The following is a 17,215-nucleotide window of genomic DNA, read 5'->3' on the forward strand; positions in this document are numbered from 1 at the left end:
TTCTGTAGAGAGCTGCTGAAGGTCTGTAGAGATCTGCTGAAGGTCTGTAGAGATCTGCTGAAGGTCTGTAGAGGTCTGCTGAAGGTTTGTAGAGATCTGCTGAAGGTCTGTAGAGGTCTAATAAAGTCTGTATGTTTGATGAGTTCTGTAGAGATCTGCTAAAGTCTGTTTCTTCTGTGTGTTTGTTTTTAGAGCACATGAAAATAAATGTTCAGGTATTATAAGGAATCAAGAACATCCCAACAGTTCTGAAAGAAATGACAAGCGAACACTACTCTGAAATTCCACTTGAAAGCTCTCACTATATGGACTAAAGTATTTGGACACCTGACTTTTCCAGCCATTTGCTTCTTCCTTGAACTGTTAGAACAAAGTTGGAGGCACACAATTGTGCAGTAGCATGAAATTATCTACTCAAACTACCTGTTCTAGCATGACGATGGAAGATCTCCCGCAACAATCTAGCAGAAGATCTTCCCAGAAGAGTGGAGGTCAACAGCGAATGGAGACTGAATACGGAATTGGATCTTCAAAATATTTCTACATATTGTGTGTCTCTATGTTTGAAGAAGAAGCAGGTACGGCTGGACAAGCCGAGTGTCCTAATGCTTCAGGCCTCACAGCGTATTGGTGAAGGAAGAACTCAACCGTTCGGCGCTCGGATACAGACGAGACGGACGATTCAGAGCAGTCACTATACTTTATTCGAATGGAGTAGCATAAAATTTTCATCTGTACAATATGTAACAACAACTTCCAACCAGGCCCTGAATATGAGCAGTGAATACTTGAATGGCGTGTCCAGGTGATTCAGGTAATACAGTCGAGTTGCACCCGAGGTGGACCGGTGATCTGCGATCGCTACGACGATGACGATCGGTTGCATTGTGGTGAGCGAGGGAGAAAGAAAAAAATTACTACAAAACCCCACAAAGTGCATCTTAGTTTAGTCAGGAGGAAGAGGAAAAGTAGAGGAGAGAATCTGCTGGTCGATTCCCATTCAGTGTTCCATGTTTCACAACGCTTGCACCATGTTGTCTGCCGTGCTACACTGTTTTATTTGTGTTGTGAGAACGTCAAGTCGAGAAACGGGAAGTCTGAGGTAAAGAGACAAGATCCATCTTTTTTTTTTTTTAGTGTTTCACTAGACCAGTTGTATAAATAGAGCAAGAACCACTTTTTTTTTTCTTTTGGAATAAAAAAAATTGGGCTGCAACATAAATTAATAAAAACCTAAAATACAGATATACAAAAAAATATATGCACAACAACAAATTATTATTTTGCCATAATAATATTAAGTGTTTTTTGCTTTTGTTAAGAAAAAAAAAAGAAAACCTCATGCTATTTTTTTTTCCACAATCAAAAACTTTATTCATATTTACATAGGATTCGGCATGGTTTAGACCCGGTCACCTGCCGAGACGAAGGGGACGGACGGGACGGTCAGGGGGAGGACGAGGACGTGGTTGCAGGGGTAAGTGACGGCTCTTAAAGTGTCTAATTTAATGCTCTGAAGTTGAGAAAAAGAAAAACCCCCATGTAGAAGTAGAGAAAATGCAGAGCCGTCTCAATGTTTTTTGCAGTCTTTCCAAACAGGATATATAACAGGCCTTCAATCATCACAATAACACTGAAGAGCCTGAGTGTGTCTGAAACAGGAAATTGTGTGGACACCTGACCTTCAGATCTACACGTTCATTGTTCAGATTTAGTCCTCTGTTTGCTCCACTCTTCTGAGAAGGCTTTCCTCTCGATTTCGGGGCGTGGCAGTGTGGATTTGTGTTGGTGAAATCAGGTTCTGGGTTCAGTCAGATGTTCCAGGTCATCCCAGAGGTGTTCAGTAGGATTGCAGAGGTTTGTGGAGATAAGAGCTCTATGCAGGACACTCAAACTCTTTCTCCAACCTCAACACCATCAACCATGTCTTTATGGAGCTCTGTTTGTGCACAGGAGCAACACCATGCTGAAACTCATTTTGTTTTGGTCAGGTGTCCACATACTTTTGGACGTACCGTGTACTTTGTAGAGAAATGTGATTAGTGAGATCGAAAGTAATTATTGCCACCTGCTGGTCAATGTATTTATGGTTAAAAAAAAAAAAAAATAATAATTCCTCATGGCATATACAACCAATAGTCCAAAAGTATTGGGACACCTGCCCTTTCCAGGATTAATTGGTGTTTCCTCAAAATGTTCCCACAACCTCGGAGGCACACGATTATACAGGAGACCCAAACCTGTTCCAGCACGAAAATGCCCCATGTGCACAAAGCCAGCTCCATGAAGATCTGCTTTACATGGGATGGAGTTTAGATCTGTTTTGTGATTAATCTGGAATATTGACTGCACCACAGACCTCCTCACCCTACATACATGGCTGAATGAGCACCAATCTCTACAAGCACACTCCAAAATCTACTGTAACATCTTCCCAGAAGAACGGAGGTTATTATGACAGAAAATGGAGACTGAACGTGGAACATAAAGTCGGGTGTCCACAAACTTTTGGTCATACAGCTAGGAAAAAGGGGCCGTCGTTGAATCACGTTTTCACAACTCATTTCTGACACACAATATTTACATTTCTATGGAAAGATCACATTCATCTAGATAGATCTCAAATCGACTAAACTGTCTATAGCTTCAAATGAGAACAAAATGTACACAAACCATCGCATTGCTCTCGCTATCAGACTGGATTGGGATTAAAACCCAGACGCCTTCCTGATTTCCGTTTTCAGACACACCCCTGCGTGGCACCGAAGACCCCTGACTACATGAACAGAAGCTCCTGGTTAGCGTGTAGAGTCCGGGCGAAAACAAAACAAAAAAAAGGAGCTCTCCTGACGTGTTCTGACGAATACTTACCCCCGGAAAAATGCCTAACGCGGCCGTTAAAAAGCGAGCGGCGAGATAAATCGTTCAATCTCATAAACGTTCCAGAGCTGCGAAGGTAGATGGAGCGCTAGGACAAGCCGAGGATCTCTGAGCAAAGTGTTTTTCTGATATACACGACGTTGGCACCTGGTCAGAAAAATGAGCAGCACACGAATGTGGAGAAAAAGAAAAAAAAACCTGGAAAAGAGAGAACGAGAAAGAGAGAAAGAGAGAGCGCTTGCATACGGTTCACGCAGACCTGAATGTGTGTGATGGGTTCGTAAAAAGAATAATTTTTAAAACGTGACGGCGACGTGAATCCTTTCGGTGGTCGCACAATACTCCTGTCCGAGTCTTAGACTCGATTGTTTTTTTTTTTTTTCTTATGGCATCGTATAGATCGGTACTTCAAAGGGTATCAGTGTGAAAAAAAAAAGAGTCACTTTTAAAATCCAGTTTGTAGATGAATAAAAGGATGTCAAGAAGAAGTACACAATACGACCTGGATCACTGGAATGGCACCAACAGAAAGAAAAAAGAAAATAATTTAATACAGGCTTCCTGAGATATGAAATATTCAAACGTTGTGACGTGTAGCCTCTGAGGCTTGTTTATATAATATATATTTACTTACATCAAGTTTGTGATTGAGGTGTGTGTGTGTGTGTGTGTGTGTGTGTGTGTGTGTGTGTGTGTGTGTGTGTGTGTGAAGAAGGAAAACAGGACCAGTGTTATCTTAAAAGCAAAAAAAAAAAATTTAAACGACACCCTGACAGCTCCGAAGACCAATTATAAGTAAATCAAAGAATTGAAAATAATAATAATAAAAAGACTGAAAAAAATTTAATAAAAAGACTGACGACCGCTCGAGATCCCACGTACGGGGAAAAAAAAAAAAAAAAAAAAAAGGCATGTGCGCACGTCAGATGCCGTGAGGACGCTGCAACACCTATAAGTGCTTTCTATATTTTCACAGAATTCATATGATTCAGGGATTTTCTTCTCTCTTTTTTTTTTTTGTTTGTTTGTTTTGATAAGTCCTGAAAACTTTTTTTTTTCTTTTTTTTTTTTTCTTACAATCAATTTGTCACAATGTTCAGAAAAACAGTCACATCTTAAACAGTAGGGCAAAAAAAAAAAAAAAAAAAAAAAAAAAAATGTATAAAGAAAGAAGGCAGGAAACACTGGTTAATGAATGGCCATATTTTCTTGGCATATTGTCATGTTTATATATATATATATATATATAAGTATTAAAAAGCTTTTGTGGCCGTTTTGCAGGTCAGCGGAAAAGCTTTGTGTTTTTTTTTCCCCAATAGTGTTACAAAACAAACGTGTTATCAGGATGAGGAACTGAGGTATACCTTGTCGAGAGAGAGAGAGAGAGAGAGAGAGAGAGAGAGGTTTGTGGTTATTTGACTGAAAACGCTGGGAGGGAAAAATCCAGAGAAATCGTTTTTTCTTTCTTTTTTTTTCCCCCTCACCCTCTCGCTTGAATATACAGCAGTGACACGCTAGACATTCAGAAGCTGTTTCGTATTGGCGTATAAGTCAAAGAGGTGTAGTCATCTGTACTGACACCGTTTTTTTCCCTTTTTTTTCCATCTCAAAGGATCGGAATACCGGTCTTCACATGTTGCTAAAAGTTAAAGCGAACCGTGTGTCGCCTGATGTGCGCTGCAACCCGTTCGGCCTCTCCGCCAGGCCACGTGACGGTGACGCGAGTTTAATTTTTTTTAAACACTCACGCTCGCGGCGTAGTGCTGCTGAAAACGTACGCGTAAAAATGGTAGAAATCCAGCGTCGGTGATCGTGGTCCGATCTAATATACAGTACGATCACCAGGGATTTTTTTTCCGAGCGCGTGGCTCTGAGTGATGCGTGGTTTTTTTTTCCTTCTTCTTCCTTTCGCACCCGTGTGACGTCACGCGCCGTTCTCCTCTAGTCATAGGCTGGATTCTTTGGGAGGAAAGTCCACGTTTGTCACCATGGTGACGACGGTGACGAGGTCGTCGGGGGCTGAAATGCTGGCGAGGCGCTGCACCTGTAGGACACGTTCCTCTACGCAGCCGGCCGAGAGGCGAGCCTCGGCCTCGTGGTCCCAGCACTCCTCGATGGTCTCGCATAACATGCTCAGGCCCTGAGACAGAGCGGGAAGTAGAAAAAGATCCACAGTGTGAGAGATAGAGAGAAAAAAAGGGGGATGTTGGAGGAGGAAAAAGCAATGACGTTACGAAAACAAATGAGTGAGTGAATAAAGTAAAAAATGATGAGATGTCAAGACAAAGGGAGAGAAATAAAAAAAAAAAGAAGGAAAGCACATGAGACACCTTAATTACATCGAGAAAGTCCCAGGAAATCACCGTTACATAATCGTGAGTTTAGTTACGGCCACGTGTTCCAGAACGTACCGGGTGTTTGTGCCAGCACTCGCGTAGCATGGGCCTCAGCTTTTTATGCACCACGACCTCCTGCATGTCCTCCAGAGTGGGGTGTTGACCAACCTCCTCCTCGAAAGGCAGCATGTACTCGTCCACGGGACCTGAGAAGACAACAAGCACCAAGTCACTAATGGTGGTCAGTAAGGATGAGGAGGAGATCAGGGTATCAGGTTTTTTTTAGTATTTCAATTTTCAATCAAAGCATTTTGGAAAGTTTCAATCAAATATTATATTTAGAGTTTTTGTTATGAATACTGCTGCAGCATAACAAGAAATTCTAGACGTGTCAATTATCGCGTCCCTCGGTCGAAAGAGAAGAGAACTGCGTGGCTTTAGACGTGTGTATATTCAAAATGGCCATGACTGACAGAAGCCTTTTAACGCTTATTACGATTTAATGACCGAAAGTGAGCAGGAACCAATTAGCCTTACTTGATAAAAAAATAAAAAAAGGGTCTACCAGCTGTGCCGACGTCATTAGCTGCTGTTTCTCGTTGTCTGGCGACACGTGTTCCTGATCTTACCGTCTGCGGCTGTGCAGCGGGACGCCAGTTCCCAGAGCACCAGGCCCACGGCGTACATGTCTATCCTGAGAAAGGCGTCTCGCTGGAAATTGATGGCCCCCTCCAGCACCTCGGGAGCCATGTAGCGCCTCGTTCCCACCTACGACACATCACACATTACGCGCTGTGCGTGCAGCTGCAGTTCCATTTCGTCTGGTATTATAACAATATTAATGACATTCATTATAAATAACATGATAACAGAGACTGAATCGGGTCCTTGTTTTTCTTGACATCTGGATTTCACCAGACTTCAGGAAAACTGAACTGAGCATAATATGTTTAAATACGCGGTGGTATCGAAAAGTTTCGAGCCTGGTTTTGCTGCACGCACAGTCACAGGAGCACCGACTCATTTCATAGTTGTAATAACATTCTAATGTGTTCTAACGAGCATTTCAATTAAGACCTGTTTAAAATAAGATCTAGAACAGTAAATGTAAGACTTTTTATCGCCTGATATTTGACCTTTTTAAATTTTTGACATTTTTAGACCAAGTGGAAACCCTGACAACGTCCTGTCTACTACGGGTGCTGTGCAACTGGTGTATTCTGACCACGTGAGTACCCTGTCACCGAGCTCTTCTCACACATCACACATGAAAAATCATCTCACTTCCCACATAGCTAGTCTCGAAACATTGTGATACCACCGCGTATAATTATAACTGTACCTTTTGTTTGAAAAAAAAACTACACGAATGATCATAAATTCAGAGTCAAACAGCTGCATGTCTCTCTACTCACTTGTCCGTGTGTGTCCCCAGCAGACTTGCCGGCCTCAAACCTCAAGGCCAGGCCGAAATCAGCGATGCAGGCAGTCAGATTAGCCTTCAACAGCACGTTCTTACTCTTTATATCCCTACACACACACACACACACAGTGGATGACTGCAAGTCTAAACTAATTCTTCCTGAATCAATAAATGCACCAAACCAGAATGCTAATAGCAGTAAATCAAGGTTACAGGACTTTCGTTCGATCTTCGTTTAATCTTTTCCACAAATATCGATAGACTAGTCAAAGTGACCCGGGTATCGAGGGAAAAAAACAAACCGGAATGATGGAGAAACGTGAAGAGCTTTGCAAAATTTTGGGAATTTTCAAAGCTGGAAACTTTCCATGGGAATGAACAGGAATTCATTAGAATAGACTGTATATGACAGGGAACTTAAATATAGTTGGGTAAAAAAGAGAGCATCATTTTGGTTAAAACAACCACATTTAATGTAATTTCATTTAAATTTCTATCTAATTTCAGCAATCACACGCACACTTACTGCGGGGCTACTGAGGCCACGCCCCCTACATGCACCGTGCATTCCTCCGTCACATACATACAACACACATCATTTCTTAAATCCTGCACACAAAATAATGTCCATCTTGGTGAGTATTTATGTACATTACATAAATATTACATACCTTTTAAAACCTCCTTGTGCTGTGTAAGCGACTAAATTATACTAATAATTAAATCTAAATCAAAAATGCATGTCAGTTTATGACCAAACAAAATGTTTATATTTGTATATGATACGGTTTAAATACATTTCTTCAAACTTTCTAATTCCTGTAAATTCCCATAAAGATTCTGCTAAGTTTCCAACTTGGAATATTTCCGATATTCCTCCGACGAAGTTCCCATGGAAATTTACCGTAGGTTTTCCGCTCTTTTGTAACCCCAAACGTGAATGACGTGAGGGTCGGGGAGGTGTGAGGAGGCGCTCACCTGTGAGCTACGGCTGGCTTGTGCCTGTCTCTGAGGCCAGGGACGTCTGCATGGAGGTACGCTAGACCTCGCGCCATGGTCTGCGCGATGTGGCAAAGCTCGTTCCACGTCACCACGTTGGCCTTCAGATAGTCAGTCAGCGACCCCTGGAGAAACATGGAAGCCGTGAGCAAACGGCTGCGTGTAGAGGAACTGCCTTTAGCCGGTTCCAAACATATATATATATACATATCTTTTATCAGGGAGGCATCTATTACAAACAATGCCCAAGTAGGAGGTAGCAGCTGCTTTGTAATGACTCATGCTGTGATTTAGAATACAGTAAGATGACAGATATGAATCATTCTGAAACTGTAGCCTTTTAGTCCAAGAACAGACTTCGACCTGGACCCGATGACGATGCCACCATATTGAAAAAAAACAAAACCGCCTCTAATCTGCTAAACACTGCGTATATTCACCAGTGTTTCATCATCAAATTAAAGACTTTCTTAAGACCATTAAGAATGAAATTTAAGACCAGTATCACGACTAGATGTTCGACCAATGAATCGGGCCGACCTCTTTTAATTATTCTGGCATCGGCCAGTTGTGCTGCAAATTAGGCAGGCGCATCTGACGCACCAGACAGAACATAGCTCTCCCATACCAGCAGGTGGCAGTATTCCCTATTCTGCATCCAAACAGAAAAAGCTAGAACCGTGAATATATAAAGGAAGTGGCTTAAAAAACCTGCCGCGATCATTAATAACGGATTCGTGCAGCTTTTTTAAAATGATGTCTAAGTTGCAAAGACGAGTGCAAGAATGACAACATTCAATGGAGCATTTCAGGAATGAGTGGTGCATCCGGAGATGTTTTTCTGCTCAGCACATTTGGAAAAAGTGGTTATTTGAGTTACTACTGTGTCTCAGTTTGAAACATTCAGGCCAATTCTACTCTCATTAGGTGTTTCATATGGTAATTGTGAAAAGTACAAACTTGATGAACATTAGATTGAAAAACAATAACCTTTTCGTGGTAGGCTGTAATGAGCCACAGCTCTGTATCCAGGTTGGCTCCTCTTTTCTCTGCACCGATGAAGTGGAGGATGTTCTCGTGCCTCATGCAGGGAAGGTTGAAGATCTCGTACTCGTTTTGCCAAGACTGTTTATCCTGGGAAAGAAATTTACACAAAGAGAAAGAGACGTCGATTAATGAAAGCGGAATGCAACCAGGTTTTTATAGCTGATGATAAAAAGTGCTGATGCTTCTTCGGTCAGCTAACTGCCTCTTGTGGAGAGAATGAGCTCGGCGGCTTCGAAAGCTTTTCCGCGTACCTGAATAGGGAAGATCTTGACGGCCACGTAGTCGCTGAGCAGCCGAGCCTTCCACACGCAGCCGAACCGACCGCGGGCTTTGATCTCCAACAACTGCAGCGGCTTCTGGCCGAGGATGGGCGACGGTGGCATGGGGCCAGGGTCCTAAAACACGGAAGAGAAAAATAGAAAATGGAGTGGGGGCACTCTTATCGCGCACAGTGACGGGTTTACTGTTCCTTGTTAAAAATACGCCTTTGATTTGATTGTATTCATACTGGAGCGTGTTCTCGTGCGTTTGATAAACAAACAAAAAATAAAAAGGACAAGCCGTCGCGTGCGCGGTCGATAACGGCACGCCGAGCCGGCGGTGCATATACGTACCAGCTGTGAATGTGATGATGGGGAGCTGACCCAGTTTGAAAAGCAGACTGGGAGCGGTGGAGAAAATCGGATAGCAGACAATGGCATGAATTAAACAAAGGGATAAACTTAGAATTGCCTTTGCGAGTGAGAATAGGCTCATCCCCACTTTTTAAACTGTTCTCAGTGAGCGTTTGGCTCGCTCCCAGCTCCCCCTGGCTGCCGTTTCTATTGTTTTAATGCTGAACGGAGCGCCAGGCTTCCAGGGTAAAGGCATCGTAGTGGTAGGATATAAAAAGGGTAAGGTTCCTGTGCTGATGCTGATACCTTACAAAAGTAGGGCAAATGTAGAGCAGCTAGGTTGGCCTAAATTATATACAAAAAAAATTGGATGTGGCACCCCTTGAGTTGAGATCCAAAGTATATGGATCTGGGTTGTGTACCAAGTTTGATTCGGCCCTTTAGGAATTTTGCGCCAGAGGAAAAAAAAAAAGGAGACAAAGTGACTGCAAGCAGGAACGGGACAGGCTGAAAAGGGCAGTACATCAATCATGTGAGGAAGGAGGGAGAGGAAGCGGAGGGAAAAAAAAAAAGTATGAGGACAAGGAAGAAAGGGAATATGTCTGAGATTGAGTTGCTGTTGCCCGAAACGAGCCCTGAAAGAGCTGACACAGAAACTGAAGTGTTCACGTGAAGGATCGAGCTCCTACGGTGGAAGGAGCACAAAGAAAAACACACGCCCCTGAGCCTCCACTACTCTCTGTCACAACGGATACAAAAGCCTGGTTTATGTTGACTTTTCCCAAATGTCGCTCACATCAGAAACGGTACAGGTTAGAGAGAGAGAGAGAGAGAGAGAGAGAGACAGAGAGAGACAGACAGAGACAGAGACAGAGAGAAAACCTGCACAAAGGCTCTTTATTGCACGGTTACAAAGTGATGCTTTTTACATGTGCTGATCTTCTGTAATTTAAGAGAGTGATCTTTCTCCCTGGACACCTAAAGTTGGATATTGGATGTTTGCTTACAGGTTACAAAAGTACATGTGGTCTAAACCTAGACCTGAGTACAAAAAGGCCAGGAGCGACTGACCTGTGTCTTTGTGTTTATTGTGATGGTCTTTCCCGCGCTCGGCTACGCTAATCTGGGTTAAAGTAGGAAAACGCTGTTTTCGTCTAAAAATCGTCCACACTCTGACCGACGCCTGGAAAAAATGCGTTTTCAAACGAAAACATTAGTATCGACATTAGCCTTAATCTCATAGAAGTATAGCAATAAAAAAAGTCTACTTGAAGAGCGGCTTTCTATTCGGTTGTATCTTTTACAAACCCATTCGCCCTATGTGTTCATACGATCATGTTTCCTTAACAAAGTGATGATTTTTCTTTGCTTTTCTCCTCCCGGGTAGCACATGTAGGCAAGGTTTTAGCTTACAGACCAAATATATCGTTGGGTGTTCAATATCTGGGGTGGGTTCAGTGATACATCAGCTACAAGACTAAACACGAGCATTTGCTTATGCATAGGAAAACCAGACTAAATAAAAAGTTTGGTGAGATCCAGTAAAAAATTCGTTCTGTGATTTTCTAAAATTGATGGGGCTTCTGGAATCAGATGGAAATAAAATTAGCTGCCTTTATAGAACTGACCCATTAGATATATACGAAAAAAAATACACACTGACCAATCAGGATTGAGAATACAAAGAGCAAAGTATTTTAGTGGTTGTATAATGAGTTTTTTTTGTTTTTTTTTTAGTATCAGAGAAAAAGCAGAAACTGAAAGATGTTGAGACAATACACAGAGATGCTTCTCGGAGCAGGTCTGAATATTAAGCGCGAGTCAAATTGCAATCCGACGTACATCCTTTGCATGCTTGGAGGCGTGCGTACAAAAGCAAGGAATCGCTGGTGTGCATGCACCTTAATTAATCTCCTGCTTGAATTCGAAGGCAATACGAGGGATTTTCTATTTATCCGTGCACTGTAAAAACAAAAAGCGAAAGAATCTCGGTGCGCCGAAGCGTAACAGACTTTTAAATATGCAGGGATCGTCTCGGAGAGAAAAAAAAACAAAAAAACACCTACTTCTAACGTAGCTCAAATAGCAGGATAGAAAAAAAATGATAACGGTGTCCGAAAGAAAAAGGAAGGAGCGAAAGCAGGAACCAAGACACTCTGTCGAAAGAAAGATGAATAAATAATCTTACCTCTATCATGATATGAAAGGCGTGCTAGTCGAAAGGAGAGGAAGGAAGCAGAAAGGAAGGTGTTAGTTTGTGAGTGAGCGTGAGATGGAGACAGATGGGATGGAGAGAATCTGGGTCAAATGTAAATCTTAGTTGGCCTGTTTAACTGCGCTGGCGGCTGGTCAGAGTTAAACACTGTTTCGGGTGAACGTATGGGGATACGACGTGTCTCAGGCTCCATCACCTGCACCGGAGGTCAGCACGAGAGACTCGTGCGGTTCGGTGGGACGTTTGATGTGTGTGACGCGCCACACTGTGGTTTATTGTGATTATCTTTCATGCAGTGCAACTGTAAATAGGGACTCCTGACTTTTCCAGACATGTGTGGTTCTTCCCTAAACTGTTACCTCAAACTTAAAGATGCACAATTGTGTCGAGTCTCTGGACGCGGTACCATGAAATTTTCCTTTCACTTGAAATAGACCCAAACCTGACCCGGTGCAGAAAGCCAGCTTTATGAAGATACGGGTTGGAGTGGAAGATCTCCTGATATAGAGCTCTGACCTCAACCCTATTGAGATGAATGTAAATGCTATCTGCTCCCCAGGCCTTCCTTACCTCACTCACATATCTATCTATCTATCTATCTATCTATCTATCTATCTATCTATCTATCTATCTATCTATCTATCTATCTATCATCTATCTATCTATCATCTATCTATCTATCTATCATCTATCTATCTATCTATCCATCCATCTATCTATCCATCCATCTATCCATCCATCCATCCATCTATCCATCTATCCATCTATCCATCTATCCATCCATCTACACACTATACTGTCAATAGTTTGCGGACACCTGGTCATAAGTATAGCATGTGCTTTTTGGCCATTGCATTTCACATTTAGTCCCAATTTGCTCTTATAATTCCCTCCACTCTTCTGGGAAGATGTTCCACTAGTTTTTGGAGTGTGCTTATTCAGATTTGTGTTCGTCAGCCACAAGGGTGTTAGTAAAGTCAGCTTTGTGGTAATAGATTGGAGAAGAACCACATTTGGAAGGAAAGGTCAGGTGAACACCTGACACCGGATAATACTTTTGTCCATATATAATCCTGACCGCTAGAAAAAATCGTATGTGTAAAATGTTTCAGGAGTCTACATAACTTCAGACCTGATATCTGTTACATGTAGGTCATATCCATAAAATTAAATTTTGTGATGAATGACTACGGGGTGCTCTATTTTCTTTTCTTTCTTTTTTTTTTTGGTTCTCCAGAGAACTATAAAATTGGACACCAAGCAGTTTTTAAGTAAGTAAAAAAAAGGACAAAAATAGAAGCTAGAAGACAGCAGTAGATCCCGGACAATGAATCAGTGTTTTCATAAAAAGAGGGTGCACTCGTTTTTACTATGTTTGTATGCAATATATAGAATTTCTTTTTTTAAAATATTGAATTTAATTCATTTCTGACGAGCTGAAAAAAAAAAAAAGGGTATGGGTCTGCGTTCAGACTTGTGGGAGGCGGAGCCAGTGATTAGTGCTCATTAGAGTGTACAGCAGATGGTCATTAGGAGCTGTGGCACCAATGAACATTTGTAGGATTGTGCAAGGAGGCATGGTGGACCTTTTAGGGTGCCTCCTCATGGACTTGTTTCAGAAGATTTACACAGGTAAGATTGATTCGCGCTCATGCTACTCTCTGGTTTGGATTTCAGATGTGTTGAATGAAGGAATAAAAGTAATGGAATGATTGAGATAAAGAGTGTGAAATGTGGAGGAAGAGAGAGAGAAAGAAAGGGGGAGAGCGAGAGAAATCTGAGTACAAAGAAAAAAAATCTGGTAATAATAAAAAAGTGCAGTTCTTCTAGTGGAGTCGTACCGCAAATGTATAATCGATATATCTTCCGTATTTAATTTTCTCCCGTCTTGTAAGAGAGATGAAATGATTTCTCTACAAATTATAGATCATTTCTGAAGCCTGTAGAAAGCATGGGTTGGGGTTTTGTAATATAAATGTTTTTCTATAGCGTGTTTGCTTGGGATGGAATTGAATAGAATCACGGTGTTTTGAATTAAAGTAACTTGAGGGGAAAATAAATGATCAAAACCAAGCTGAAGAATTAACATAATGGCTGAAGGATCAATAAAGATAATGAATATGTTGGTGAGGGTGTTGGTGTTTGCCTGAGAAAGTGAGAAGTTTCTCTTGCATGTGATTTGGAATGCTAGACATCCTGATGAATGTAAATAAATCACTCATCAGGGTCACAACATTATACAGGATATAAGATTTTTGTGCTTTTTTTTTAACATTATTTCAAATGCAGTCCCCATCTGCTGTAATCATCTCCACTCTTCTGGGAGGAGGTTCTACTGGATTTTTGTGCTCATGCGACCACAAGGGTGTTGGTTAACGTCAGGCATTAAAGTAGGTGAGGAGGCCTGTGGTGCAGTTCTGTTTCATTCCAAAGGTTTTCAGTAGCATTTATAGAATCCTCTATAAGGAGATTTCCTACTCCAACCCATGTAAAGCAGATCTTCATGGATCTGGCTTTGAGCACGGGGGCGGCATCATGTTGGAACAGGTTTGAGTCTCCTAGTTCAATTGAAGGGGAAATTTCTTTGTTTAAAAAAAATACAATAAAATTGTTGCAAGTTGAAAATTCGAGTTGAACGTGAGCTCCTAGGCCATCGATCAGAACGTTCGGCAAAGCCAGCTGCATGAAGATCTGCTTTAAAATGACTAAGTGGAAGATCTTCTGCTGTAGAGCTCCAACCCTATTGAACAGGATGATTGTGAACGCTGACTGCACCCGTTAAAATCTGACCATGAAGCAAAAAAACGCATGTCCTTTTTATTTCCTTTTGCAAATGTCGGGTACATTTTCCATACCGATAGTTTTTCCGGCTCCCGATCCGCTGTCGGTACGAGAGCGGCCTCTAGAGGCGAATCGCTGACGCCATGTGCTGTTTGTTTTTACACGTGAGACTGCGCTGCATTATTCACAAAGTATTAATTAATTCCTATTTTTCATTTAGCACATTGTCATGATACAATGCTGTTTTTTTTTATTGTGTAATAAAGTTCAGTACTATTTCACATGGAGTTTGTTTTTCATCCAGTATCTGTTTTAAAAGCTATTGGTTGATCAGTTATCTGAGAGTACAATCCAAAGTTATGTGTCAATAAAATCCATCAATCGACCTCTAGATCATATCCTTCTTTTAAAGTGGAAAAAAAATTATTGCGATGCTGATATTGGTGGGACATTATGTATTTCTCCTCTTCACGACATCGAACTACAATTTCTAGGGTCGGTTCGTTATTTTGAAACCGTTACCACTCTCGCTGCTCAGACTGTGCTTCACCACGGCAACACACTTTCCGGCTGTAGCGTCTTATGGATCTATATTTATAGATTGAGAACAATCCTGCTGTTTGTATTAAACATCAGCACAGCTGTGATTACCAGAAAAACGTGTCTGTTTTTGATAAACAAACTCTTATGAACAGTAAAAAAAAAAAAAACTGTTGCTGACATAGACAGGTTTCTGGGGAGAGGGAAATCTCCCAAACCTACTCACACTAGATAAGATAAGGCATGCGTTTCAGCTCAAACCTGCAGCAACAACAAAAAAAAACTGTTGGTTTACCTGCGTGGGCACCAGGACGGGCGGATACGCCAGCTTGTGATGGCGATACATCCAAAAGGAGAGGAGCGCGATGGCAGCGATGCCCATGATCGGCACCAGCGAGTACAGGAGGGTGCTGAACAGCGGTGGCTTCTGGGTGAACGGGTTCGACGTAGCTGGAGGACACAAACCAAAAAGAAATTAACTACATCGTGGATTCATTTTCTTGGAGCACATTACCATAAACAGACACGTGAAATAATAAGGGAGACAGGAAGCACTGGTGGTTGTGCATTACACTGATTTCTCTCTCTCTCTCTCTCACACACACACACACACACACACACACACAGAGGGGAAGGAGGTTGCATGAGTTGCTAACTCGCTAATTAGCACAATAGTGAAAGCAGTTCTACCCCACTGTGCTCAAGGGTTTGAACGAAATCAAGCGATTCTCGTTAGGAGAAATATCTGTGAGGCTTTCTGTCTTTCTCTTTTCCATTGAGTCTGATTTCGATAATCCGTACGGCCTCTGTGATTTACAGAATCTCCACTGATAATACATTTATTTATTTATTTATTTTTAACCATCCGCTGCCAATCATGAGCTTGTGCATGAGCTTATATTGACTTTCGTGTGTGCAGAAGTTCCTTTAATCTAAAGGGGAGAAACCATGAAAGGTGTGTGTGGTGCTTTATGCTACTCAATAATTTTTTCTTTGCCACAGCCTAATGTACAGCAGTGTTTTAAGCACATCCTACTCAAAACCTTCTGTCCAAACTGGGGTCGTGTCCCACACCGATATACTGCCTGTCTCTGCTGGGGTCACGTTCCACACCGATATACTGCCTGTCCCTACTGGGGTCACGTCCCACGCCGATATACTGCCTGTCCCTACTGGGGTCACGTCCCACGCCGATATACTGCCTGTCCCTACTGGGGTCATGTCTCACGCCGATATGCTGCATTTCCATACTAGGGTCATGTCCCAAACCTCCAAGTCCTCTTTCCCTACTGAGGTTGTGTCCCAAACCTTCCATCTGTTGTAAATTTGCGGTTTGGGAACAGTTCCATCCCCCTGTCTTCTCATTTCTCTTGTTAGAGTATTGGGACGTCCTCGCGCCGACCGCGAGCACGCTAAACACATTCGCTTGTCCTAAAGGTGAAGTGTGCTTAATGGAATTCTCTTTTGGCATCGCGGCGAGCTGCTGCTTTTGAATATCTGGGGCATTCTGGCTCGAGTGAGCTGATGCTGAAAATAGACCTCCGGTTGCGTAAGCTTTCGCTGCGATTGCTGCCCCTGTATAAGAGCGAGAGAGGAAGCCAAGAGACAGCCGCAATGTAAATAACGGCATGTCGAATGATGCATGAAGAGTGTACTGTTTTGTTCGGCCCGAGAGGAGAAAACGTTCTCGGGGCAGAGGAAAGTGCGCCGTTCTCACCGCTCCTGTACACGCCAGCAACTGAATTTACCAGCGACTATTTTTTTCGATCACAAAGTGTTTATTCTTCTATATATAAGTGCATTGATGAAATGTCTGGTATGTTAGGAATGACTATGGTTTGTTAAATGCCAGGAGTTTTTCACCTGTGGTACACACCAGAGGGCTTTAATGAACTGCTTCACCTAGATTAAAAAAAAGTTTATTTATAAGCTTAATAATATTTAGTTGCTTTTCTCCTCGTATACAGTATTTGATGGTTGAGATGGTCTGTTTTTTACAGGTTCTAATATGTGCACTAATAAAGTAATGATAAATATCTCTCACAAACACACACAACATCCATTATAACATAATCAGGTCACGGGGCTTCAGTTAACGTTTGCCTCAACCACTCTTTACACCCGTGGTGAGCAGAAAAGCATCTCAGAATGGACAAGGTAAAAATTCAAGGTCTTCTGCCATTGTAGACCATCTGCGCCATGGTCCGAGATGCTTTTCTGCTTATTTGCGTTACATAGTTAACTGTGAAAGTTAACTGATTCTCTTGACCTGCATCTGCATGATTTACGCATCGCTTTGCTCTCACGGGATTAGCTGCCTGGACATTCGCGTGAACGTGCAGGTGTACAGGCGTTAGCGGAGAAGTGAGTTTGCAACATG

The 17,215-nt window shown here is 42.1% G+C and overlaps 1 protein-coding gene and 1 long non-coding RNA gene across 4 annotated transcripts in view; one reads left to right on the forward strand and one right to left on the reverse strand.

The window, feature by feature from the left end:
- Nucleotides 1–681: 681 nt before the first annotated feature.
- Nucleotides 682–17,215, reverse strand: part of acvr2aa (activin A receptor type 2Aa) — a 33,934-nt gene continuing 17,400 nt past the window's right edge. For both annotated transcript variants that reach the window (XM_046844717.1, XM_046844716.1), the window contains exons 4-11: nt 15,131–15,285; nt 8,937–9,080; nt 8,629–8,772; nt 7,618–7,763; nt 6,632–6,746; nt 5,846–5,984; nt 5,292–5,422; nt 682–5,020 (exon numbers count right to left, since the gene is read on the reverse strand). In XM_046844717.1, the coding sequence (XP_046700673.1) occupies nt 4,826–5,020; nt 5,292–5,422; nt 5,846–5,984; nt 6,632–6,746; nt 7,618–7,763; nt 8,629–8,772; nt 8,937–9,080; nt 15,131–15,285 (1,169 nt within the window). In that variant the 3' untranslated portion in view covers nt 682–4,825. The remainder of the gene's footprint in view (nt 5,021–5,291; nt 5,423–5,845; nt 5,985–6,631; nt 6,747–7,617; nt 7,764–8,628; nt 8,773–8,936; nt 9,081–15,130; nt 15,286–17,215) is intronic.
- LOC124382651 overlaps nt 12,860–17,215 on the forward strand; it is a 120,732-nt gene continuing 116,376 nt past the window's right edge. Inside the window, exon 1 of one of the 2 annotated variants that reach the window (XR_006925108.1) lies at nt 12,860–13,146. This is a non-coding gene — a long non-coding RNA (uncharacterized LOC124382651). The remainder of the gene's footprint in view (nt 13,147–17,215) is intronic. The other variant, XR_006925107.1, reaches the window with a different exon arrangement.

The sequence above is a fragment of the Silurus meridionalis genome, chromosome 3, assembly GCF_014805685.1.
Source record: "Silurus meridionalis isolate SWU-2019-XX chromosome 3, ASM1480568v1, whole genome shotgun sequence".
Lineage (NCBI taxonomy): Eukaryota > Metazoa > Chordata > Actinopteri > Siluriformes > Siluridae > Silurus > Silurus meridionalis.